The 25289-nt window shown below is 44.2% G+C and overlaps 3 protein-coding genes across 5 annotated transcripts; all 3 read left to right on the forward strand.

The window, feature by feature from the left end:
- The first annotated feature begins 1155 nt into the window (after window positions 1-1155).
- Window positions 1156-6917, forward strand: LOC119328800 (transmembrane protein 230-like). The gene is made up of 3 exons (XM_037601784.1): window positions 1156-1526; window positions 5353-5612; window positions 6485-6917. The coding sequence occupies exons 2-3, from the start codon at window positions 5354-5356 to the stop codon at window positions 6562-6564; spliced, it is 339 nt and encodes a 112-aa protein (XP_037457681.1). The 5' UTR covers window positions 1156-1526; window position 5353; the 3' UTR covers window positions 6565-6917.
- Window positions 6918-7927: 1010 nt separating this feature from the next.
- Window positions 7928-10779, forward strand: LOC119328799 (tryptophan synthase beta chain 2-like). Of its 2 annotated transcripts, none has more exons than XM_037601782.1 (5): window positions 7928-8185; window positions 8963-9287; window positions 9356-10110; window positions 10191-10289; window positions 10388-10779. In XM_037601782.1, the coding sequence occupies exons 1-5, from the start codon at window positions 8152-8154 to the stop codon at window positions 10636-10638; spliced, it is 1464 nt and encodes a 487-aa protein (XP_037457679.1). In that variant the 5' UTR covers window positions 7928-8151; the 3' UTR covers window positions 10639-10779. The 2 variants fall into 2 exon arrangements, with proteins under 2 accessions (XP_037457679.1, XP_037457680.1); XM_037601783.1 differs by having other exon boundaries at window positions 8966-9287.
- A 2480-nt stretch (window positions 10780-13259) lies between these two features.
- On the forward strand, window positions 13260-16146 carry LOC119329507 (protein RDM1-like). 2 transcript variants are annotated; one of them, XM_037602568.1, is made up of 3 exons: window positions 13260-13425; window positions 13504-13653; window positions 15464-16146. In XM_037602568.1, the coding sequence occupies exons 2-3, from the start codon at window positions 13506-13508 to the stop codon at window positions 15856-15858; spliced, it is 543 nt and encodes a 180-aa protein (XP_037458465.1). In that variant the 5' UTR covers window positions 13260-13425; window positions 13504-13505; the 3' UTR covers window positions 15859-16146. The 2 variants fall into 2 exon arrangements, with proteins under 2 accessions (XP_037458465.1, XP_037458466.1); XM_037602569.1 differs by lacking the exon at window positions 15464-16146 and adding an exon at window positions 14916-15439 and having other exon boundaries at window positions 13265-13425.
- The last annotated feature ends 9143 nt before the right edge of the window (window positions 16147-25289 follow it).

The following is a 25289-nucleotide window of genomic DNA, read 5'->3' on the forward strand; positions in this document are numbered from 1 at the left end:
AGCCCACATTGGCGATCGTTGTACCATCAATTTTTCTTTCTCCATTGTGTCCTAAGTGTTTCAGGTGGGTTTCTTCGTAGTTTTTCATTTTTTTCCTTTTGGTTTTTTCTCGGTTTTCTTTTTCTTCTGAATTTTATTTCTTTCATTCTTCCTTTTCTATTTTTTCTATTTTAAAATTAATATTGTTTACGAACACATAGAAAAATTTAAATACTTGAAAATTTTGAAATGCATGATCAATTTTTAAAACTAGATGAACATTTTTTATACTATATAACAATTTTTAAAAGTTGCACGAACATTTTTAAAAACTACAAGATTTTTTTATATTTATTTTTACATGTGTCAGTATATTTACACGAAGCTATCAAATATTTATTTTTAAGAAAGGGGGAACACTTTATCTAATGACATGTTTTTTTAAATGTAAGAACACTGATTTTCATTTTAGTTATGTATTTTTTTCCTTTTTTTAGTGTTTAAACAAAATATGAAAGAAAACTGACAAAATTTAACAATTACAGGTACACTGATTTGGATCTAAAATCTAAGAGAATATATAATAACTCATATGACTAAGAATTACAATGAAATCTTTTGGAAACACCTTCTTCGTAGTATCAATCTCTCCTATAAAAATTATTTCAAAGACTTCGGTAAAGAGCCTGTAAATGGACTGGAGTAACGATATTGTCACTCTTTCACTTACGCGAACAATACCAATAACGATATTTAAAAACGCCTTGAGTCGTCCATCCAAAAAGATGGGAAGCCTTGAGGATGAACACACTTGGACTAGCGATGATCCACTGAAAATGCGGGTCGTTGAATCACAATATATTTGTCATGTTGTCGATGAAAGATTTCAACTTCATAAAGAATCGAACCAGCAAAAAAAGTTTGACACACTAATATAAACTCATCAGATCTGAAGTGAATTTGGAAGGACAGAAAACTTCTTAATCTCATGGAACCGCCAAAGAACAAGAGTAGATTTATCCTCGTATTTACGATGATCACTAGAACGCAGAACTCTTGAAGGTACGAGCTGCAGCCCTGAACGAAACCGTCGCGTCTCGTAAAAACAGGTGGAGGCAGGCAGCGCACGCCAAACTGGGCTGGCCCATGAGGCGTACCTGAGCGTTTCGCCGCGAATTGGACGCGGTGAGCGTCGAGGAGCTCTCACCTCAAGTCATATACTCGCCCTAAAAAAAGAGCCATACTCACCGACCAGAGATCGCCGGTCATCTCCCCACTTCGCCGGCCACCACCCCCGCTCGATCCCTTTCCCAGCCAACGCATCCACTGCTCCTCCAGCCGGGCATAGCGAAGGCGGCCGCTCGCGCGCGACGGCGGATGCCGGCCACCTCCCCTAACCCTTAACCTCGCCAGTCCCCACTTCGCCGGCCACCGTCCCCCGCACGAGCTCGGCGGTGCACGCCCGCCTCCTCTCCGCTTCTCTGCGGACGTCGCTCGCCGTCTCTGTTGCCTGCCGATCTCACTTCACCATCGACAACAGGCCCGCGGTTAGTGCGCTCTGTTTATACATTTTCTGCTAGATTTAATCTATCTACATGCTTCGTTCTCTGATGTGCCATGCCGTTTCTGTTAACTGAGTTCGAATTCCATTTTTTTTTTCCTCGTTCTTTGTACCACTAATGCCTATTCAAGTCAGCAACGCATGTAGAAGCACACATCAACCACAGTTTAATGAGTTCATAAGTAGATCCATATTGCCAGGAGTACCTTGAGGAACAGGTATGATAAAAAAAAGTAAAAAATATCCATACCTTGAGTCCATATTCTCCATCCCATAGATTGAACCTGTGTCTATACTGAACTTGTTTGCCATTGATTGAACTTTTGTGCATTTTGCACAGTAAGTTCCATACCAAAGGTTCCGCAAGATCTCACTCACAAGTCACAAATCACTGCTGAGGGATCATCCTTGTTTATCCAAGGAAATAAGATGTTATTACTGTTCTTTTTAATATTAGTTTCCTGTTTTCTCTGTTTGCAATCAGAGTCGGGCTTATACAGCAGAAATGTTTTGGACTTGAGTCGTTGAATGGTCTTTGTGAACACAGATCAATATATGCTGTAGGATAGATGACACAGTTTGTTTTAACCCGAGATGCATGCCTAAGGTTATTGCAAGTGGTAGCTACTGTGAGAATACTGCTATTTCCTGACTAGAGTTAAATTTGTGCATTGCTGTTATACGCTTGGTAGGAAGAAATGATATCTAATATGTTGTGCTAGGTTTTTATTTGTATTCCAGCATATAAGGTTTGCATGTAGATATGATGTTAATTTCTCTCCTTTCATCCCCTTATGTCATTTGCCTTTCATCCCTCTGCTGAACATTTATACATCACCGCCTAAGCAAACAGTCATCTTTCCAACACACTTAACTAAGAACACATGCCGTTATATCTTTCATCTTCCGAGAGCACTTGACAATGGTTCATATAGCATTGTCTTTACCAAATCCACGGTTTCCTGAACATGAGAACTTTCTTAAACACCATGCCTATCAAAGTATTCCAATCTAAAAGGTCCACACAAAGTTTTATGGAACTGGAGGTCGAACTCAACATATAAATGCAAGTTATAATCATGTTCTTTTACCAGTCGCATCGATATACTTGATGCATTATATGATGTCTAATGCTTTCATACAACAATATATTGTTTAAGTGGAAACCATGATACTTCGTCCACTCGTTAAAGAACTCTATCCAGCTTTGACCAAAGATACCATCACGAGTTTCTGGATTACATGTATGAAAAGGAAATGACATCCGTATATTTGAGATATAAATACTTGAAATCGTACCTTCATTTTTTTTCCTACTACTTATGGTAGAAGTATTGCAGAAAATTTAGCGATTGAAGCTGCATATTCTTGACTTTGAATTGTAATAAGCACTATTATTTTATTTTCTACCGATTGTGTACCAGAGATTTCGGACTAAAATCATAAGCGAAAGGACTGAATTGAATGTTGAAAGTTGTTACGAGAATCCCAAATCTCCACTCTGCTAAATCTGCAAATCCGTGATCCGCTGGGGTTTCCAGGTCGAGTGAAAAACGTTCGGCAGCCAAACTCTGGCTCCGATCAGTAGGCTGGGCTGACAAGTGACAACCCATTTAGCACTGATGCCAGCCCGTTCGCATGGAGAAGCTGGCCAAGGTCAGCGTAGTCGATTCGGGATGAGCTTGGGAACAGAGGAGAGGCCGGCCGGCACCGATGGCGAGGACCACCCTGTCATTGTGATGCTCGGCTGGGGAAACGGAGGTGTCCGGGAGGTTTAGGGCGAAGCGCTGGATCGATTTTGTGGGTTTACAGGAAGGCACACGTGGTAGGTGGGGGTTGATGACAACGGGTGGATCCGAGGGTCACCTGCCGGAGCGGGAGGACGGTAGTGGTGCTGGGCTGTTCTGGCGTGAGTGTCGCTCTTCCTTGCACGCGTTGGCGAACTAGGGGCGGTTCAGCCGTGGGTGAGAACTTGGCTTCGGGGCACGTCAGGAACAGGATGGCTGGAGGTCGGAAGAGAAGCTCGTGGCGGCGAGCTCGGAGCTTAGGCGGCGGGTTCGATCATCCGCCCATTCTCTCACGTCGGCAGCTGTTCTTCTTCGTTTCCCAGAAGACGAAGGGCACCGGCAAGGAAACCGACAAGAGTTGTACGGGCATATTTTGTGCCGCTTTGAGAAAGAAAGGAGAGAACAGGCGCCGAACCGGTACGCTGTTACTTGGCGGTGGCAGCACTTCGTAATCTTTTCAACTCCACTGAAAACGATTCCCTGGATCCAGGAAAATGTCGCTCCGCATTTTTACTATGGCACTGTTGAAACAGTTCCTGGATCCGGGAAAACATTTGGTCGGGCTCCACCGAGTAGGCTGAGCACGGAGCTGGAGAACTTCCGAACAGGCCCTTATGGTTTATAATACAAGTATTATGCCATTGTTTCTATTTGTTCTACTTCTACATGTTCATTCAGTTGGTTCTTACATGCAGAAAGGAACTCCTGATGAGCTTCACTGAAAAATCTTTATAAACCCTTTCTTGGTCATATACTGAAGAAAAGTCTTTATAAATCGTTTCTTGATCATATAATGAAGAAAGGGGGCAGCCCCAGTGCATGTAGCTCCCGCTTGCGCAGGGTCTGGGGAAGGGTCTTTATAAATCGTTTCTTGATCAAGATTTTTCTTCATTATATTATGATCATATAATGAAGAAAAATCTTGATAAACGGTTTCTTGGTCATTTAATGAAATTTGAGTTCTTACCTAAGGGTGATTGCACATGAAATGCCTAATGTCCATTATCAAGCATTGCCATAGCATATTTAGATGGTCTCCTATCTGGATGACTTCAATTTTATGAACCATGTCAGTATCTGCAAAGCCTTACACAACCAATACAAACTGTAGCTCCACCAGATCCAAATGCTCCTCTTTGGAACATGCTCGAGAATATTGCATTAACACCTGAAGATAGGATGGCAGTAGGGATGCACCTTTGCAAGCCAGAGTTTCAAGTTCATTGTAGCTTCCTTATAAGCATGGGTGAGGATTACATCTCATGTTGGGTGTTGAATCATTTATCCGGTGATTATCCTGCTGATGGCCGTACTGATGATCCTATTGATGACCATACCGATGATCCTACTCATGGTCGTACTGATGATCCTGCTAATCTTTAAGTTATTGTTGATTACAAAAGATAAGTACACGAGTTTCCTTTTGGTGGACTTCTGGTTATGTGATTGATGCACTATTGTGTTCAAACGATCTAGTACTGATCTGGTAGGAAATGTGACTTTTGGACATGTTAGTGGTTAACAATCTAAGTACTGATCTGTTCAATATCTTCAAGGTATGATGTAAACTGAGACCTGAAATGTAATGATAATTGGATATGGTTATGTTTGGTCTTCTCTGATTATTAATTCACTCCTGTAATACGTGACCAACAAGTGGTGAGTGTAACCCAGGGAAAAAATGAACCAAACACTGCGTGGAGCTTCTATCCACACAGGCATATCTTCAAGACATCACCAAACATGGCCTAGGATTCTTTGTGTGCCTGCCTGGGCAATTTGTTAAGCACACTCAGGTTACTCTCAGGCAGGGAATATTCTCAGGCATGTTGCTTAGTGTAGGAATCAAACAGACCCTGTTTCTTTCCTTGAATGGCATTTCTCTGTTTTTTTCATGCTTTGGTGATGATTTCTTATCGTGGTTTCATATTAGTCATTTCTCAGCTGTTCTGTCTTATCTTGTATAACCTTGGTCATTTTTTGCACTTGTACTCACTGTATGTGTTTCCAATGCTGATACTGCAGCATGGCGGCCAGACGCAACATTCCTTATTCTGTTCTTCCTACGGAGGACAGGGATGAGGACAATATTGACCGTCGGTTCACATACACCCCAAAATCCTTGAGGAGGATCCTATCGAAGTCGATTGCCCTAGCATTATTCCTCCTCTTCCTGGGAAGCTCTCTTCTGTTCCTTTCGTATTTTATATTCACAGGTCACATGGAGGGTGATAGCACTCAGGTGTATGGTCTATTGTTCCTGGGTATCCTTGCCTTTCTTCCTGGTATGTCAATTATACAATTATATCACTTCAATTTCCGTATTGTGGTTGATATGCCACTGTTTCATCTTCCAGAGTGAATATTATCTTATTCAAATTATTCGATAAATATTCCTATAAAAACAATGGCCACTCTCATATGCTTCCTGTAAAAACTTCCTACGTAAACAATGGCCACTTGCACCACTGGAGTAATTAAGCATGGTGCAGTTTTTTTCTCTTCTCATTACATATGTACATACTTCCTACAAAAATAGGACCCCACTAGCTGGCGACCGTTCGCCAGCTAGGGGTGGCATTTGCGAAACGTAAACAACGGCCACTTGCACCACTGGAGTAATTAAGCATGGTGCAGTTTTTTTCTCTTCTCATTACATATGTACATACTTCCTACAAAAATAGGACCCCACTAGCTGGCGACCGTTCGCCAGCTAGGGGTGGCATTTGCGAATTGCCGGGGTGGCAGTTTTAGTGTTTTTTGGGATGGCATTTGTTTAATTTTAGTGCAGTTTTCACCCAAAAACTGCCACCATCAGATCTTGATCGAGTGGCGTGTGAGGCGGTTCGTTGGGGGTGTTCCTGGCAACCATTCGCCAGGTAACATTACCATAAAAATAATGTGTCCACTTGCATTACTGGAGTATGCAAGGCAATGTTTACTGTTGATATATAACCATAACTGGTATAGGCTCTTCCATTTTAGACGAAACAGGCCCGTTTTTGCATCTCAATTATTATGCTGAAAACAGAACTTTTCCCGTTCTTCTGCATCTCTACTGTTACGCTTGAAACAAATTATCTCGCTCTTTAGGACTGTTCTACTTTCCAAACAAGCATATAACTCTTACATGTACATATTTACATTGCTTATGCAGGATTTTATGAGACCCGAGTTGCATACTATTCATGGAGAGGAGCACCAGGGTACACCTTTGCGTCCATTCCAGATTATTAGCCTTTGATTTTAACTCATCGACTGGGCAGTAAAGATATTGAACAGCAAGAACAAAAATATGAAACTTGGTCTCAAATGGAATGAGCACGTGTTGTTATGTTAGTACTACAAATAGTTGACATGTAGGCGAAGCCACCTTCTGTTGACTCTATTGCTCTCTTGTGCTTTGCTTGCTTGTTCATTGCTACGTAGATTGGTGTTTTGGAGTTACTTAGATATGATTTTAGTATGTTATAATCTAGAAATATATTCTTAGGGCTTTGTTCTATTTTGCTTGCTGAAGATACTAGTATGTATATTACCCCATACTTTATCCGTGGTTTCTGTCAATTGCATTATTGTTTTTGTGCTTTCTTTCAATTGCTGACATTGCAAAGGGACGCTGTGGGTTGGCTTCAGTTTAACTGGCGGCGTCACGATGTAATCTTCGGACAATCTAACGTGTCCCAGCTACTCCTTCAGTGCTACGACTCTTGTCAAGGAAAAATTCCCCGCAGAGAGAGGATGTGCATGCAGTGATATGGCCACACCCCAAGGAAGAGCAATGAGAATTTGAGCAGCTGGCTGGCCGCACGTTCCATCTCGTCAAGTTGTACACTGTTGCACCGTCTGCTAACCACCGGACCATCAGCTTTGACAGGGACACGCACACATGGTTAAACTAAATTATCAGTACTGATGCGATCACTTTCAAGTACCTACTTACTACATTCCTTGAAACAAACAAACAACAAAAAATCAACTCTAAAGGTTTCTTTCTCAAGCTGCTGCATTGACGATTGGCCACATGGTGAACCGGGAATCAAACCAGCAATTGACGATCTGCTGATAATGTGGCTCGCTCTCTGCCGTGGTCGTCGCTGATGGCTCAGCATGGCGAGAATGGTCGAGAAGATGGACTTCTCCAGGAAAAACGATCTGCAAATTGCAACCGTGTCAACACCCCCTTGGAAAAAACACCATAGCATCCAAGAAAAATGACGCCTCTTTCGCCGAAAAGAAAAGAAAATGATGCCTGGAAGACAAGTGCATAATCAGCTCCAGCCACGGGCTAGTGTTCACCGTGGAGTACGTATTGTATGTTTAGCCTTATTGCTCTATTCTATCCCCACATGGGTGATTTTGTGCAACATGGATCGTCCAATGTCACTATCATCAAATCACACACACAAAAAAAGAATGGTCCCGGATCTGATCTTCCTGACCTTCGATAATAAGTGCGCCAAGCGCTGCTGTCCTTGATCGACAGATCGCTTCACGGTTCAGTTTTTTAAATTCATGACGCCGGCGGAATAGCCGCCACCATCCACCCACCAAAGTAGAAGTAAAGGACACCGTGCGTGGTACGTCGTCGCAGGCAGAATCCAATCCACCATCAAACAAAAAGAAACGCTGCCCGATAAGCCACCCTGCAACGATAACTACTCGCCCGACACCACTCGGCGGCAGGCACAGGCAGCCACTCTCACTCACAGGCCGGGTGGTTGACTACTACCCACTGAGCAGAGCAGCCTTCGGGGCGCGATCCAGGAAGCCAGGAACGGCAAAGCAGCCCCCGCGGCGGCGGCTCGATCGCGACGACAAGAAATGGCCACCGCCCTCCGCCCTCCCCGGCTCCCAGGTGCGTCCGCCCGTGCATGAACCCCTGATCTCGCCCGAAAGTCAAAACGATTTCGATCCGTAGGTTTGATTCGGTTTATGCGGGCTTGGATTCCAAGGATTTTCTCTCTCACCATGTTATTAGATTCTAGTTGTGCTGTTATTCACTTACGTATTATTCTTGTCCAGTCCCAACCCCCAGCCAATACAACAGCTCCTCAATCCTCAAAGTTTTCCTTTTCCCTTTGGAGTTTCAGATAATACTAGATGCCTAGCCATGCAGTTTCAGATAATAGATGAACTGAGAGAGAGAGAGCATGGGTGATGACAGTAAAAAGAAAAAGGAAAATCTATTTTCTGCAATGTGTGCAAGGTGGTTATTGCCGGCCGGCGATCTTTGTTCAGTAAAAGAACGTGAGGCCATTCGCAACACGGGTCGATATCAAGAAGGGCTATCTCTATCTATCTGTGGAGCTGGATATACAGATCACAAAATCAATTTTGGTTAGGCGTCAAGTCAGCATCGCGTTGGTCCAAGTTGGATGAATACAGAGCAGAACAGTGTAGATGGGGGAAGCACGCTTGTGTCGTTGGCACCTACCAATAATCATTTCATTCCATGAGACTATCAATAGTTTCTAGATCAACAACATTTTCAATGCTTATTATTCAGCCTGAAATCATTAGGCACATCTAATCTGTGTTAATTAGTAATTATATACTATCTAATTGTTTCAGTTAGATTTTTCACCGTTGTGGTTTCTGAATTCTGGCGTTGCGAACACCACCTGCATTGCAGCAGTCCCGGAGCAGGCTTCCTCGCTTCATCGCCTACCAAAGCACAGAGTCGCTGTCACCGGGCGTAGGAGCTTCGCCGCCAGGGCCGGCTCGTATCCAGGCAACGTGGGCGTCCCGAAGCAATGGTACAACCTCATCGCCGACCTGCCGGTGAAGCCGCCGCCGATGCTGCACCCGGGGACGCACCAGCCGCTCAACCCCAGCGACTTGGCCCCTCTCTTCCCCGACGAGCTGATCCGGCAGGAGCTCACGGAGGAGCGCTTCATCGACATACCCGACGAGGTCCGGGATGTCTACGAGCTCTGGCGCCCCACGCCGCTGATCAGGTAAAGAAAGATGCTGTTGCTGTCGTGATTCAAGGGAGCGTGGAGTAAACAAGGTGTTGATATGGCAGGGCCAAGAGGCTGGAGAAGCTGCTCGGCACGCCGGCGAAGATCTACTACAAGTACGAAGGCACTAGCCCGGCGGGGTCGCACAAGGGCAACACCGCCGTGCCGCAGGCGTGGTACAACGCCGCGGCGGGGGTCAAGAACGTGGTCACCGAGACCGGCGCCGGCCAGTGGGGCAGCGCGCTCTCCTTCGCCAGCACCCTCTTCGGCCTCAACTGCGAGGTGTGGCAGGTGCGCGCGTCCTACGACCAGAAGCCGTACCGGAGGCTGATGATGGAGACGTGGGGCGCCAAGGTGCACCCGTCGCCGTCCGACGTGACGGAGGCCGGCAGGAGGCTCCTGGCGGCGGACCCGAGCAGCCCGGGGAGCCTCGGGATGGCCATCTCCGAGGCGGTGGAGGTCGCGGCCACCAACGCCGACACCAAGTACTGCCTCGGCAGCGTGCTCAACCACGTCCTGCTGCACCAGACCGTCATCGGCGAGGAGTGCCTGGAGCAGCTGGCGGCCATCGGCGACACCCCGGACGTCGTCATCGGCTGCACCGGCGGCGGCTCCAACTTCGGCGGGCTCGCCTTCCCCTTCATGCGCGAGAAGCTGGCCGGCAGGATGAACCCGCAGTTCAGGGCCGTGGAGCCCGCCGCGTGCCCCACGCTCACCAAGGGCGTCTACGCCTACGACTACGGCGACACGGCCGGGCTGACGCCGCTGATGAAGATGCACACCCTCGGCCACGACTTCGTCCCCGATCCCATCCATGCAGGTGTTCATCACTGCAACTCCTTATCTGTCTCCATTAATTGGCTTCCTGCTCTGTTTACTGACGCAAAGCCATTTGTGCAGGTGGGCTTCGCTACCATGGAATGGCGCCTCTTATCTCCCATGTGTATGAGCTCGGGTTCATGGAGGCCATGTCCATACAGCAAACTGAGTGCTTCGAAGGTACATGTCCATACATTTTGCAGTCGATTTCTCGTCTCTTGACCGTGTATTTGAACTCACTCAGACATTCCTTGCCTTCGTTGATGAATTATCTGCAGCTGCATTACAATTTGCACGGACGGAGGGCATCATCCCGGCGCCGGAGCCGACGCACGCGATCGCGGCGGCGATCAGGGAAGCGCTGGAGTGCAAGAGGACCGGGGAGGAGAAGGTCATCCTCATCGCCATGTGCGGCCACGGCCACTTCGACCTCGCCGCCTACGACCGGTACCTGAGAGGCGACATGATTGATCTCTCACACTCCTCTGAGAAGCTCAAGGAGTCTCTGGGTGCCATTCCCAAAGTTTGATGTTAGAGGTTCAGAGATTGATAGAAGAACAGTGTGGGAAGTTGGGATACAATAAGATGAACAATGTGACGCTTTCTTGGTGCATGGCACAAATAAATTTGATCAATAACAGATGTTACCTTTTGGCTTCTGCTCCCTCAATTCTTGATACATTCCATCCTAGTTTTAAAATTTTGTTTGAATTTTTTTTCTAACTTTTCACCATTGCCCCCACAATATAACTCCCCATTTGGCTATTACATTGTCTGACTGTCATTTCTTAGGGCTCATTGGGTACAACAGTTTTTTCTAAAAAAAATCATAGGATGAGAATACTATAACATTTTTTTTCTTTAAGAAATTAACCTATAAATTCCTGTAGGAAACATCAATTTCCTCTAAATTTTGTAGGAGTCGAAACCTAAGATCAAACCACATATTAAATTAACTTTGAGATGTCTGAGGCAAGATATTTATGTAAATTTCTTAGAACAACTACACGACAACTTTGTAAAATCCCCGTGTTTCTTTAGAAATACAATACAAATAATACAAATACAAACACTCACAAACAAGTACATATACTCACCCTATAAACGCACACGCGCACACACCGTATCCCGGTGAGCACTGAGTCGATGGGTTTTGGTATTGATGAAGTCACCACAGATGCCTCACTACCAACGGGAACATTGCCTTCATTAAAAAAATATTTTGCTTTTAGGAGACACCATAGCGTCTAACCTGAGATTGATCCCTGGTGCTGGGTACCACTACCCTCTTACCCATCCTATAGCTATCAATAAGCTGGTCACTTCCTCTAGCTTTCTATTCCTTTGTTCGTGGGATGGTAATATCGTAGTAATAGGAAAATCATAAGAAATAAGGTTTTATGTATCTTAATTTCTATAGAGAAAAAGATATCATTTGACACACATAATAGATTTTTGTCGTTGAGTCTAGGCTAATGTTTTTTTTCTTTGAAATGCGAAGGATTGGTTCCTATCCTACATAGGAATAGGAATCCATCCCTACAAACCAAAGATCCAAAGAAAATTTTAATTTTTCTTTAAAAATCCTATCCTATAGAATTGGTGCAAAAATTTCTACAACCAAGGAGGCAGGCCTAATAGGGCAATTGGGCTGGCATGGGGAAATATCTAGTGGTACTAGTGCACCCGAGTTAAATTGTCATATTTATAGTTGTTGATTTAAAAAAAATCATATAGTAGTAGTAGTAGTAGTAGTATAAGAATTCATCAAAAATCCACATTCGAACATAGTATTAGAAAAAGGACGCCGCTAACTGCCACACGTGTGGATGTTAAGAAATCTGCCCACATGTTCTGTGTGGTGCCTAAGAGGATTAGCCCACACGTTTGTGTGTGGGCAAAACAACTAGCGTTCACACGCCTCTTTTTTCCCCTCCCGGTCCCTTTTACACGCGTGCATGTGGGCGAAATAGATAACGCCCACACGCCTGGTACGTCAGGCCTCGTACCTCGTGGTCCCGCACACCCCACGTGACACTTTACCGCGCGCCCCGCAATTGCCATTGGCCGGACCCTCATCCATGTTCGTTTAAGTGCAGTTGCCATGTCGCTGAACTACGGTTGCCATGTCGGACAACTACAGTTGCCATGTTTGCTCAACTGCAGTTACCATCTCAGGTCAAAGTTTCAGATTGCCATTTTTTGGACAACTACAGCTGTTGCCATGCGTGGTCTGATCTACTGCAGTTGCCATGATTTCAAAACTTTAGGAGTTGCCACCTACTAACACTAGGCAGTTGCCATGTAACGCTACAAAAAAAGGCATGGCAAAAAACATGTTTGGGTAAAAGAGAGAGTTGCCATGTGCTCACAAGCACGCTAGGGCAGTTGCCATTTAAAAAGAAAGAGTTGCCATCTGCTTATGTGCACGCTAGGGCAGTTTGCCATGTACCATGCCAAACATATGGCAACTGACATGTTTGGATAAAAAAAAGAGAGTTGCCATCTGCTTGCAATCACACTAGGGCAGTTGCCATGTACACTGCAAAACGCATGGCAACTGGCAACTTGGGTGTGGGAGAGGAGGCAGGCGTGTAGGCGAGATGGCAAACGCCCACACACCAGCCCTTGTGCGTGACTGAAAACTGGTGTGTGGGCGAACTGCTAAACGCCCACACACCGGCCCCTCCGTGTGGTAAAATGGATGTGTGGGCGACCTCTCTTACACACCACACACGCGAGTCGTCCTATGTAGCATACAAAATCAGCTAATTCGTGCTAAGATTCGTGCAGAAGTTATTGGACGGTGATGGAGGCGTGTGGGTGAGTTGGCTAACGCCCACACGTGTGGGCGTTAACATTTTCGTAGAAAAAATAATTACAAATTTCATTTACGATAAAGAAAATGGACCGGATCGATGACCCAATTTGTATTATCTATAATTCGCATCGTGATTTGTCTTTTTTCAGGTATTTATTTTAAATTCTGAATCTGATTTTAAATTTTATACAAGCGGCGCTTTTTAAAATTAATATTTGAGCGCTTTTTGAAAATTATGTCGTTTTTTAAGGAGAAAAATAAACCAATTACCTAGGACGCCCCAGGAAGAGAACTCTCTCATCCCAGCCCAACAACCCCAGGGACATGTTAAAAAAGGGACAGGCCTCTTCTAGAAAAAAAAAGGACAGGCCAAGCGGAGAATCGAGGGTTTCGGCTTCCTTGTCATCTCGCCGTCTCCGACGCCGGCGACCCGGGAGCGAGACCTCCAACCCCCGCCCTCTCGCCGGCGGCGTATTTCCCCGTTCCGTAGACCAGGTGAGGGCACAGAACTTCGCTCTTCTACGGTCTTGTTCGGACGGAGTGACGCTGACGTTGTTGTGGGCCGGTGAGTAGGTATGAAGAGGGCCGCGCCGTCGGAGGAGCCGGTGGAGCTCTCTTCGGGCGACGACCTGAGCTCGGATTCCGACGATGAGGCCGGGAACGGGAAAGGCGAGAACTCCTTCCGGCTGCCCATGTCCTCCAAATCTACAGCTCCAGCAAAAGGTGAGAGCTATTTCGGTCGCTTTTTGTTACAAAAATAATCGATTTGCGCGCTCATTAGAGTTGATATAACGTCTCCGACTCCTTGTTTATGCTAAATTTTGGTGTGATTTTAGCTTGTATCTGTCCAATGGCTCTAAGATGAATTAAACGACTCTAAAATTTATAGCTTTTATTTGCTTGTATTGGTGCGCACAAGGCACAATTTAGTCTATGCACAGCGTTTGTTCTTAGGGGTTCGCTATTTTGCCTTCTTGGAGAAGCAACAATGTTGGGGTTAATAATTCACCAAAAAGTCCAAGAGAATTGATTTCCTGCCTAGGATTAGATATTGGGGTAATAATTCTGCACACACCTAACAAACTGGCTTAGATGTTAAATTGTTATGACGATCTTTCTTAAGTAGTTGTGTATTGAACCCCCACTTTAGCAACATATTGTATAGGTCCATATTTGAACATGTTATATATTTATTTCATGTGATTGAGTGAAATTTTAATACTGTGCCATATATAAATGTTTTTTGTTGTCATGTAATCATGAGCTATCGCAAGTGTTGTGGAGTTATTGCCTGTTTATCATGTATATTTATCTTATTAGTATTTTGTATACTTGAGATTTGGTATCCAGATACCGCTTATCTTGTTTGTTACCATTACTAACAGAGGAATAGCTTAGGTTGTGTCGGAAATAATAGTTTTTGTTACACACTAGGGCATACGCTAACTGATTCTGATCAGCCTGGACTGGTAACCACTGTAGCATGTTTTACTGGGTGAGGCCAATGTCTGATTTTTGTTTATTCTTATGCGAGGAGAGTGATATCTAATTAACATGCTAATTTTCACAATGTGTTTTGGGTTCATTCAGCGATAAATTTGTGCAAATGGCAACATGCTTATAATAATTATGTATACAAGATTCTTAATTTCGTAATGTTCACCTGGGCAAGAAATCTCAGTGTTTCTTAAACCTGTTTGCTTCAAGTTGTATACTTAGTTGGGGCCCAGCCTTGACCTTCAGTGCTGCACCTTCTCTATATACCAATGGAGTAAACCAGAAACTAATGTCAGCAAAAAGGTTTCAAGTCATGTTTCTGTCCTCAAACACTGCTTGAGATCCTGAGCTAGAGTTTGCACTCAACCAGCCATGGACAGTAGAGATCTGCATTGGATTAGCTCCTGTGGTTTTAAGATTATATGTTTTCTGCATAGAGTATTAGAGTTGCATATTTGTACTCTTACTATTATGAGATAATACTGCAGGTGCATTGATCAGGAGGGCTGAAATGTATCAAGAGTACATGAAGCACATCCCAATTCCTGATCACTGCAGCTCCTTGATCCCATCCACATCATGGCTGGGACTCGGAAGATCGGTGAAGCAGTTGTACGAGCAGCCCTTGCATTACCTCACCAACATCCTCTTGAGACAGTGGGATCAACAGAGGGTTGGGAGCGATAATGAGCACCAGCCTCTGGATGCTATCATTCACCCTATGAAAGCTCAGGCCCTCATTTGGGCCACTGAAGAAGTCCATAGGCTGACCACCTCTAGTGACCACTTAGAGAAGCTCTGGGCCAAAGACCCCATGTATCATGCTAACATAGATCCAGTGTTCCCTTCCCTAAAGTTGCATTAGCAAACATCGCAAGTTGGACCGTCTTATCCTTGTCTATTTTGTTTCTGCCTGCTGTAATCTGGCACATTTTGGTTGTTAGCGAAGTAATATGAACCATATGTCACTGATGTTAAAAGTATGATATGTGATGGTCAGGGTCTCTTTTAACGCTGCTTTTAGCTCTCTGAACAGCATCTATGTTGAAGAAGAAACCTGGTGGTGTGGATTTCAGTGCTTTGAGCCGGCACGGGTATCGTGGCGGACCATCTATACTGACAGTTGCTCCTCCAAAGGTTGAACCTAACTGGACTTGGTCCACTGGGAAAGATCGCAACGAGAAGGAAGTTCTAACCGAGTCTTTTGAAGAGCGGGAACGCACAAGGGCTGCAGTAACTGAAGGAGAGAAGCTTATCGGTGTGATGAACCCCCAACCAAGGCAGACCGAGAAAGAGAAGGATGCTGCTTCATTCTCACAGAAGGAGAAGCGGAAGAGAGACCGCGGGCAGGCCAGCAGGGGGAAGAACTACGTTGAGGAGGAGAAGCGGCTCCTGAGGGGGAGTGGTGTCTACTCTGGCTTCGATACTTGACAGTGTCCAGAACATATGTTATTTGTCCGTGTTAGCTTCGGTCGTCACTGTTGGTGTGTCTGCTGTTTAGTTTTGTCGCGAAGTTCACTCCGGGCTATGCTTATTCTGTATCACCTATCTGTCTTTGGGCTGGTTTAAACTTTGACACGCCTGCTATTTTGCCAGAGCAGTGCTCCCTTTTCTGTGTGCTCCCGTATCCATCTTCGGCTATGATAGATCCTGCGAACCAGCTTTGCGGCAATGTATCATAGCCATTCTTACTGGTGAGAATCTGTGTGTTACGGTGAAGTGTTTTTTCTCTTTCTCTTTTCTGTCTCGGAAGGCTGACTAAATGGGTTTACCGACTAAACTGGTCAACTCAATGAACTCGTCCACAAAAGGCACAGCATTCTTATGTTCTTGCTAATGAAATTACAGGGAGAGATATCAAATGGTATTGGATCAGAATCATGCGTTCTTGATTTTCGCAGAGACATGCATCAAATGGTATTTGGATCAGAATAAGGGAGGCGATTTGTGACCCCATCTCTCATGCTTTTTCTTTGGACTTTCAAATTTAAATCTATTATATCTCTTGAACCAAAAGTGTAATTTATGTTTAGTTTGCATATTCGGGTTCCTTGTGACAAGGTCTTTGAAATAAGATCACTTCCAATACGTTATAACAAGCTTTTAAAACTTCACAAAGTTTGACCTGTTAAAACTTGGTAGGAATGAACTAATTAATTCAATAACTTTCAGAAACTAAAACTTAAAACTGTACAGGGAATTGCAAGGAATCAAATGGAATCAAATGAGTTTGCGGATTGTGGGGCAATGCTCCCGGCGGGCGGTGCCGAGCAGGTGCGTGCCCCCGCACCTGTAAGCCCTTGGGAATTTCTTATCAGAACGAGGTGTCGTTGTGCCTCACATGGGAACAATCTGCGGAATCTATATGGAGCTTTGTTCGATCAATCTCTTCTACCTTCGCAAGATCTATTCTAATCTCCTGCTGCTATTTTCTAGGACTCAATTCTATTTGCTTGGTTTGCTCGAATATCTCAAGAAACGTTTCACTACGACAGCAAAAGATAAAGAAATATTTTTTGCAGGGATATATAAGTGTCATCCTGAGCTCTCACTTGAGAAGAGAAAAAAGATGCTCTTGTGGCTCCTAGCCACACGCTATTTGCGGGCATATATAAGTGGAGGGTGCATCCCAACACAAGTCAGTCTCATACACTTTTTGCCCAGTTATCATGCGTAGATTGCCTTTCCTGGGAAAAAAAATCTCAGCATAAGAGAAGTGGACCGTGCTTCTGCTTACGGACCACTTCATTCGGTTCGTCTCAGCCTCCCTTTGCTATGGCAATTTCAGGCGGATTTATGGGCTGATCACGGATAATCTGTGAGGGATGGTGGCAAAGGCTCGTGTATCGATATCATCAACTAAAAACTTCAAGGTAAAAACACAAGCTGTAATTCTCCAGCTACCGAGCAGGATTTCCGTCATGATTGTAGAATAACTTTACCATCTACACGTAAGATGCATAGGCTTCGACAAAGCTCTACAGTGGATACATACAACATGCGTACATAGAGTGTATAATAACTACTGTGAATTTGTACTTGTTTGTAAAGGGATAAAAATAGTAAACAAAATATGATTCATAAAACTTAGGTGAAGGATGTCTTGTAAGTGCACAGGGCTGGTTGTAGCTGCTTTCGAAGTAAGAATATTGATCCTACAAAGAGCTGAGAAAATGGTCACTTGCCTCTATAGAGATTGATCGCAAAGTGCCTGCAAGTTCTCTAAGGGCATCTCCAACGGCGTACTCCAAAGTGTCCCTAAACATATGGATCATGATGTTCGGACATTTTTTGTCATCCAACGCCGTGCACAAACGTCCGGGTGTCCGAATTCCTACAAACCGGCCACAAATTGGTAGGAGGTTTGCGGGAGTCCGGACATGCGCCATGTAGGCTTCCGACGCCCCAGCCCACCCAACCCCTTCTCCAAAACCACTCCCCCCCACTCCGTCCTCCCCCTTGCTCTGTATCCGCACCTTTCGAGTTCGACGTTGCCACTCTACCACTTCGGCCGCCGCCCAGGCCTTGCCGGACATCTGCCACCGTGAGGGCTTGCCGGATGTCCGCCTCGGACTACCCCACCATATGCGTTGGATCCGTCCGCAACCAGGTATACTCCCCCCTGCTGGCGTCGTCCATGGCGGACACCACGTCTGACAAGTATTCGGCCAAATGCTAATGAGATTTTCTTTGATGTTATCGATGTTTACTTTGAACCAAGCACAATGGGTGTACTCGATAATGAAGGATGGGTTGTTGTGCGATGCATGGTTGCGATAAGTGCGGACTTTGTATGCCTAAAGCAAGAGGGCACAATATTTTGGCAAAATGTGCATTCTTGGTTTCATGAGCAAAAACACTTCGCGCCCGGCAACTTGCACGTGATCTATGAATGCAATGTGAAATCGCTAGCCCACCGACGATAGACCATCTCAAACTCTGTCATAAAGTATTGTAGTGCGACTACACGGGGAAAGAGGGTGGCCACCGGGATAACAGATCATGGAGATCGTAAGTTTTTCTTCTTGTTGCCCCACATATTGGTCAATTTATTGATTCACTCAATGTTCCAACTTGATGATCACGTGCTTGTATAGCCTGCACGCGCTGCCATATTGTATCAAATAACGGAGGGTGGACCATTCATGTTGATGCATTGTTGGATGTAGCTCAAGGGGTACAGTCTGTGTATGAACAGTACTTTGCTCTAGGATTATTTCGGACGTAATATTTATATTTGAACTATTGTTGTACTAGAGTATTTGCATGCTATTTATTGATGGATTATGTTATTTATATAATTATTTTGAGTGCTCGCAACATACGAAAAAAATAGAGGTGAACATTTGGTGCATAGGATTGGATCTCCGGCTTCTGTATAGGGGTCCGCGGACGCGTCCGCGAACGATTTAGTGTGTCCATTTGAGGTACACCATTGGTATGCCCTTAGATATCAAGCAGAAGTGATGCGATGGTTGAGAGGTTGAAAGTGTGTTTGAGAGCAATAACAAAAATAGAGGTGAACATATGAATACACAATAGGTTTTGGTATTACAACAAGATGGATGGGAGAGTCGACGACGATGGGATTGATAGTGATGGAGAGGATCAAGCTTGATGTCGTGTCCACCGTGATCGAAGCAGTGGTGAGAAGGACACCCTTCCGCTGATTCTCCATCCGGATCCCTTCCGGATGTGAGGTTACCGGACTGTTTCGTACGATAGAGTCTATATGTTTGTCGTAACTGAGATTCGATTGCAGGGGTAGAAATAGTTAACCATGAGAAGGCGATAACAAGTGGTACAACTGTTGGTACGAGTAGGTGCACACATACCACCCACCATCTTCTCTTCTGGAAGGCCAAATGCAACATGTTTTTTCTCACGTGTTTGTCTTTTTGTATGGAAGGTTTTATGAGGTCCAATAAATATATTTTTGACTAAAAATGGGTGTTTTCGAATGAACAATCCAAATCTACTGATTCTAGGAATCCTGGTGAAATCATATGAAAACAGGTGAGCGATCATGGTAAAATACAGAAAATCTTACATCTACGATGCAAAAAGACTAAGTAAAGCATGATGCAAGATGCATTCATTAGTGAACACAATAGTGTAAGTCATTAATTAGAGGAGTACCTAAACCTTTAATTTGGATTATATAAAGAAACTTATTCATGTGCTAGTATATTATGAGAGAATATTAGGCATGCTTCTAATATATGACGTATTCTTTTTGTGTGGAAAGGATTCAGATCTATTATAAAAGTTCACTCGAAGCACAAAACAACTCAAACATAATAAAAATTGCATCAAGGTCTTTGAACCACCAAACAACCACTGCCACCGCTAGTGTGCCGCTGTCACCACTCCCATACTGCAGTAGGCCTGACCTTGTCGATGACAACTGAAAAATCTTCGTGCACGTGCCTCTAAGGAACAACACCCCAGAACCATTGTTGTCTCCATTGAACCTTTGAATCGATCTGAAGAACCCGACACCAAATCTTATCGTCACGTGCACACGACGAGATGTCCTAACCTTGTCGCCTCGAGGAGTTGGCAGGAATCTACGTGGGAGCACCGTCTGGTCCGTCCCGACATACGAACTTGAGAGGGTCAGAGCTCGAAAGACTTACTAGAAGAAGAAGCGCCGCCATCTTTCCGAGTGCCGCCAACTAAAACCCTAACCTATCTACTAACTGGAACTGAGACACCGGAATTCCCGTCACCGCTACTAGCCACTGGAGTGGTGGGTAGAGGGGTGGCAAATCCATGGGCTCGCCTGCGTAGATCGAGGGAAGGAAAGCTTTGCCCAGTTGGCCTTGCGACAGGAGAAATAAAAACAAAAGGGGGATACATTTTCAAGCGTAAGATGTCTAATATATAACATCTAACATGGAAGATATATAGGGGTACATGTGTGCAATATCTCATCCATAGCTTTACTCCCAATACATCTTAAAAAACTTGCAATAGTTAATCCTAGTACAACTTAAAAATCTTGCAAGTAACACAACCGTATAAACAATTCATGTCTAGTTACATTGTTGCACGGTATGCATGCTAGGTAGAGAAAGCACCATTAACATAGAATGGCTTGGCGAACCAACCTGTGGTTGGATGGTTAGGAGGACAGTGGTATCCCAGCCCACGAGAGTTCAAGTCCTAGACTTGACATTGTTGCTCGTATTTTTCTGGATTTATTTCAGGCCTTCCGGCAATGTGCGTTCAGTGAAATGAGATGTTTCTGTTGACTATGAAGGCATCTGTGGCTACTTCGTCAATCTTAAGATCATGTGTTGGCTGAGTCTTTCGGATGTGTTCATAGAGGTAGGGTAGATATGCGTGCATTCATAGGGATGAGTGTATGCCTGTGTATGTGAACAACTTCGATTGTACCATTAAAAATATAGAATGGCGTGCTTTAGAGAAAAAACAACCGAGATGTGTACTCGGTGTTACTAAGTGCCAGTTCTTTTGTTGGCTTATAGAAAAAGCTGGAATAAGCTGCCCCTACCCAGCTTATTCTAGATGCCCAACTAAGTTTAATTTTTTAGAAGGCATCTAATTAAGGCTTGACTAGTAGGCTCTAAAAATATTTTTGGTTGGCCTTATAGAATAAGGTGGGTAGGGGCAGCTTATTCTAGAAGCCCAAAAAAGCCACAAAAAACCTGGCCATAATATGAAAACAGAGCGACACCTCCTTGGTGCAAGGTCAGAAACAATTTGAGTATGTATTCCATACAATTTATGTGTATAATTTACAAAGTCTGTATTTGATAGACTCGTCAACACAGATCCAGCTTTTACTATCTAGTTAGGGCATCTTCAACGATGACCTCTAAAATAGATACACCATTTGTCCACAGACTCATCCGGACCAGTTTGCAGGTACGGATATGGAAGCCAGTCACCCAGCCGCATACCTTGAACGTCTTCCCAGGTCTGGTCATTCTTCATTTCAAATGCATAGCAATATAAGAAAAATAAAGTGTGGTCTGTATACCTTCTGTTCGCAATCAAAAAGAGGCGGATGTTCATAGTTATTACATGCACCTCATCACATAAAATCCAGTCTGGTAGTCCATGCAAAAAATATGCATTTTTGCCCTTCCAGACCGGTTGTCCGAGCCTCCTCTCTCACTATGCCACCGCCTCCTCCTCACCATCCTCTTACTTCTCGGCTGCCAAGCGCTTCAATATCCTAACACGGACAACGCGCACGATCATTGCCGCATCAGGATCCTACTGGTCCACCCTTATGGTCAACATCTTGGTATCCTCCTAAGAGGCTGCAAGCTCACCTTCTTCTCTTCGAGCTTGATATTCTTCTCGGTCGCCGCCATCAAGATGTTAAACCTCCCTGCCTTCTTTTTCTCCTTCACGTCATAGTGCTTGCCACATGCCTCCTCCTTCTTCGCCCGGAAGTCCTCGAATCTCTCCGCCATCTTGACCGCTGCCCCTTCTCGCTTAAACCTTTCTTATCCTCCCACTTGTTTCTCTAGATCCCTCTTCTAGCCTTCTTGCACGGCTCTTTTGTTGGGTCAATTGGATCACCCGCTTCTTCCTCATTGCCAATGTCAACAGTCTTGATAGAATTGGCAATGCAATTTTGCCACATGGGTTGCATATTCAAATTCAACCAATAATGCATGAGGACGAAAATCTTGTTTTTCACTTTCAAAGGCAAGTTGCATGCATGGGAAGACTAATAAACAGACATTGTCATGAAGGTGCATATGGCCAATGACCAACACATAGAGCATATCCGGCCAACAAGTTGCATATCCGGTCAAATGACATAGAGCATATCCTGCCCCTCATTGACCTGTATAGGGGGAGGTAGGGGCCTCCCAAGTCGACATCCAATTTATGTCAAAATCTCTCATACGAAATATCAATCAATATAATTTGACATGCATGACGTAGGGTATTTACCTCCACCATGAGGTCATGAACCTTGGTAAATCATTCGTCCTGTGTGCTCCCAATATAATATTCATGTGTATTGCGCCCCACGAGAAATCCTATAAATGGATATGCCAGTATTATGAACCAGCAATTACTTTGCACCCAACGCAGTATGTTCCCTTCACTATTTTTGGCGATGATTCCGGATGCATTAGGATCTCTTCAACACTATTGCAAGAGTTATGGTGGAACACGGTCATTGGTTTCAATTGAGAAGGAAACGTTAAATTTGATATGTATCTCAACTATGTGTACTTGAATTTTTAAGTTTTGAATTAATATGTTGCAAACATAAATGTTTAAATGAAGTTTGTATGAAAAACGTTTGGCTGAATGGGAAAAAACAAAAAACTGATGATTAAATTTTAGGCGTTGGGCTCTATGTACGAAAGTTTAATTCCTACAAAATGAGCAATTAAAGGATGGGGAATAAAACGGTAAATTATGTTACTGTGGATGGGCTAGAGATGCTCTAAGCCTCAAATGCTTATATAACAGATGCAAACCGCTTCCCATCAGGCGAGACACAATACTTGTTCAGGGCTAAGTGGGTCGTGCTAGGCTCGATGTTCTTATTTTGAAAAACTGTTTTTGACGTTTCTGCTATCTACAAGTCTACTATTTGATTTCACACATATACCATAATTCAGAAATCAGGGTTGCAAGTGATCGCTCCCCCCAAAAGAAAATGTCCCATATATTAACTTCTGTCATCATGGAGGATTTGATCTCAAAGTCATACTATTTCTGCCTGCCTGATAGAGGTAAGCAATGTTTCTCTTCATGTGAAGAAAGCACCTGGAGAAACAACCAGATTCCACGTGGTTTCCATTTTCCAGTAACTTCATCCCAGTCGTGAGTATGGCGTGGTTGATTGACTGCCATAATGCATTCATCACCTATTAGTAAAAAAGTCCTTCCTCTCCATAGAGCCTTCAGCTTGATCATCAATGTAATACCACCTTCCCAGTAGAGTCATTCCTAGAGTGCATCAACAGAATCCATAACTCGCATCAGATAACCGCATCGGTTGATGTGGATGCACCGGTCTTACTTTTCCAGTCGAAAATACTAATGAGAACATCCTGATGCCATGATCCACATAGCCCTGGATGCAAACAAAAGACCTCGACTTGGTCAACAGGAAGAAGCTTTTTCTCCCCTACCGTGGCGATAGGGACATCTCATGCCTCCACATCGTGGCCCCGCATTACATTGCGCGCGACGTGAACAACGAAGGATAACCTAGGATTCAAGAGCTGGATAGAGGCGACATTGGAGTTGGTGGTTGGGAGGGCGGAGGTAGCGGATGCGGAATCGAGGAAGGTGGAGGTCGATACCTATTTGTTTGGTTTACTCAAATATCTCATCAAATGTCGTACAGACAAAAAAACATTTTCATTCATCCTAAGTTATCTTTTGATAAGGAGAAACATGCTATCACGGCTCCTAGCCACACACTATTTATAGACATATACAAGTGAAGGTGCATCCCAACACAAAATCGTCTCATACACTTCTTGCCCAGTTCTCATGCGTACATTGCCGTTCTAGAGAAGGAATATAATCTTCACAAGCGAGAAGCACAATTTGTTTCTGCTTGTGGTCTGTTTCATCCGATTCTTGTGGGTCTGCCAAAGCTATGGGAACACTGGTTTCAGGTGGATTTCTCAAGTGAGATGAGCGGACCATGGACAACCCATGAGGAATGGTCACAAAGGCCAGTGTGGCAGAGTGACTAAAAACTCGAAAGATCAGCACACTTGTAGTTAGAGCTTCTCAAGATTCAATTTATTTCTCGCAAAAAGTATTTAATTTTGTAATGGTATCCCGGGCAAGAAACCTCAGTATTTCTTAAACCTGTTCGCTTTAAGTTGTATACTGAGTTTAGTGCTAGCCTCGACCCTCAGTGCTGCACCTTCTCTATATATCAATGGAATAAACCAGGAACTAGTGTCAGCAAAAAGATTCCTGAGCTAGTGTTTGCACATACCAGCCATGGACAATAGAGGTCTACGTTGGAACAACTTATGTACATGATTATTATTTTTCTGCATAGAGTTGCATATTTGTACTCTTACTATATGCATGTGCATTATTTAGGAGGGATGAAATGTATCAAGAGTACATGAAGCACATCCCAATTCCTGATCACTACGGTTCCCTGATCGCATCCACATCATGGCTGGGACTTGGAAGATCGGTGAAGTAGTTGTATCAACAGCCCTTGCATTATCTCACCAACATATCCTTCAGACAGTGGGCTCAACAGAGGGTCCGAGGCTCAAGCCCTCATTTGGGCCACCGAAGAAGTCCATAGGTTGACCACTTAGGGAGGGCTATAGGCTAAAGAACGCATTTATCATGATTACATAGATCCAGTGTTCCCTTCCCTAAAGTTGCATTAGCAAACATCGCAAGTTGGACTGTCTTATCCTGTCCACTCCCTTCGTTCCGAATTACTTGTTTTAGCTTTGTCTAGATATGAACGGATGTAGACACCTTTTAGTGTTTGATACATTTGTATCTAGACAAATATAAGATAAGTAGTTTGGAACGGAGGGAATATTTTGTTTCTGACTGCTGTAATATGGCACATTTTGGTTGTTAGAAGTAATATGAACCATATATCACTAATGTTAAAAGGACGATATGTCATGATCAGGTGGTCAGGGTCTCTTTTAACGCTGCTTTTAGCTCTCTCAACTGCAGCTATGTTGAAGAAGAAGAAACCTGGTGGTGTGGATTTCAGTGCTTTGAGCTGGTACGGGTGTCGTGGCGGACCATCTATATTGACAGTTGCTCCTCCAAAGGTTGAACCTAACTGGACTTGGTCCACTGGGAAAGATTATTGGTGCAGCGCTCTTTCTCTCAAGACTAGAGGTAGA

The sequence above is a fragment of the Triticum dicoccoides genome, chromosome 7A, assembly GCF_002162155.2.
Source record: "Triticum dicoccoides isolate Atlit2015 ecotype Zavitan chromosome 7A, WEW_v2.0, whole genome shotgun sequence".
NCBI lineage: Eukaryota > Viridiplantae > Streptophyta > Magnoliopsida > Poales > Poaceae > Triticum > Triticum dicoccoides.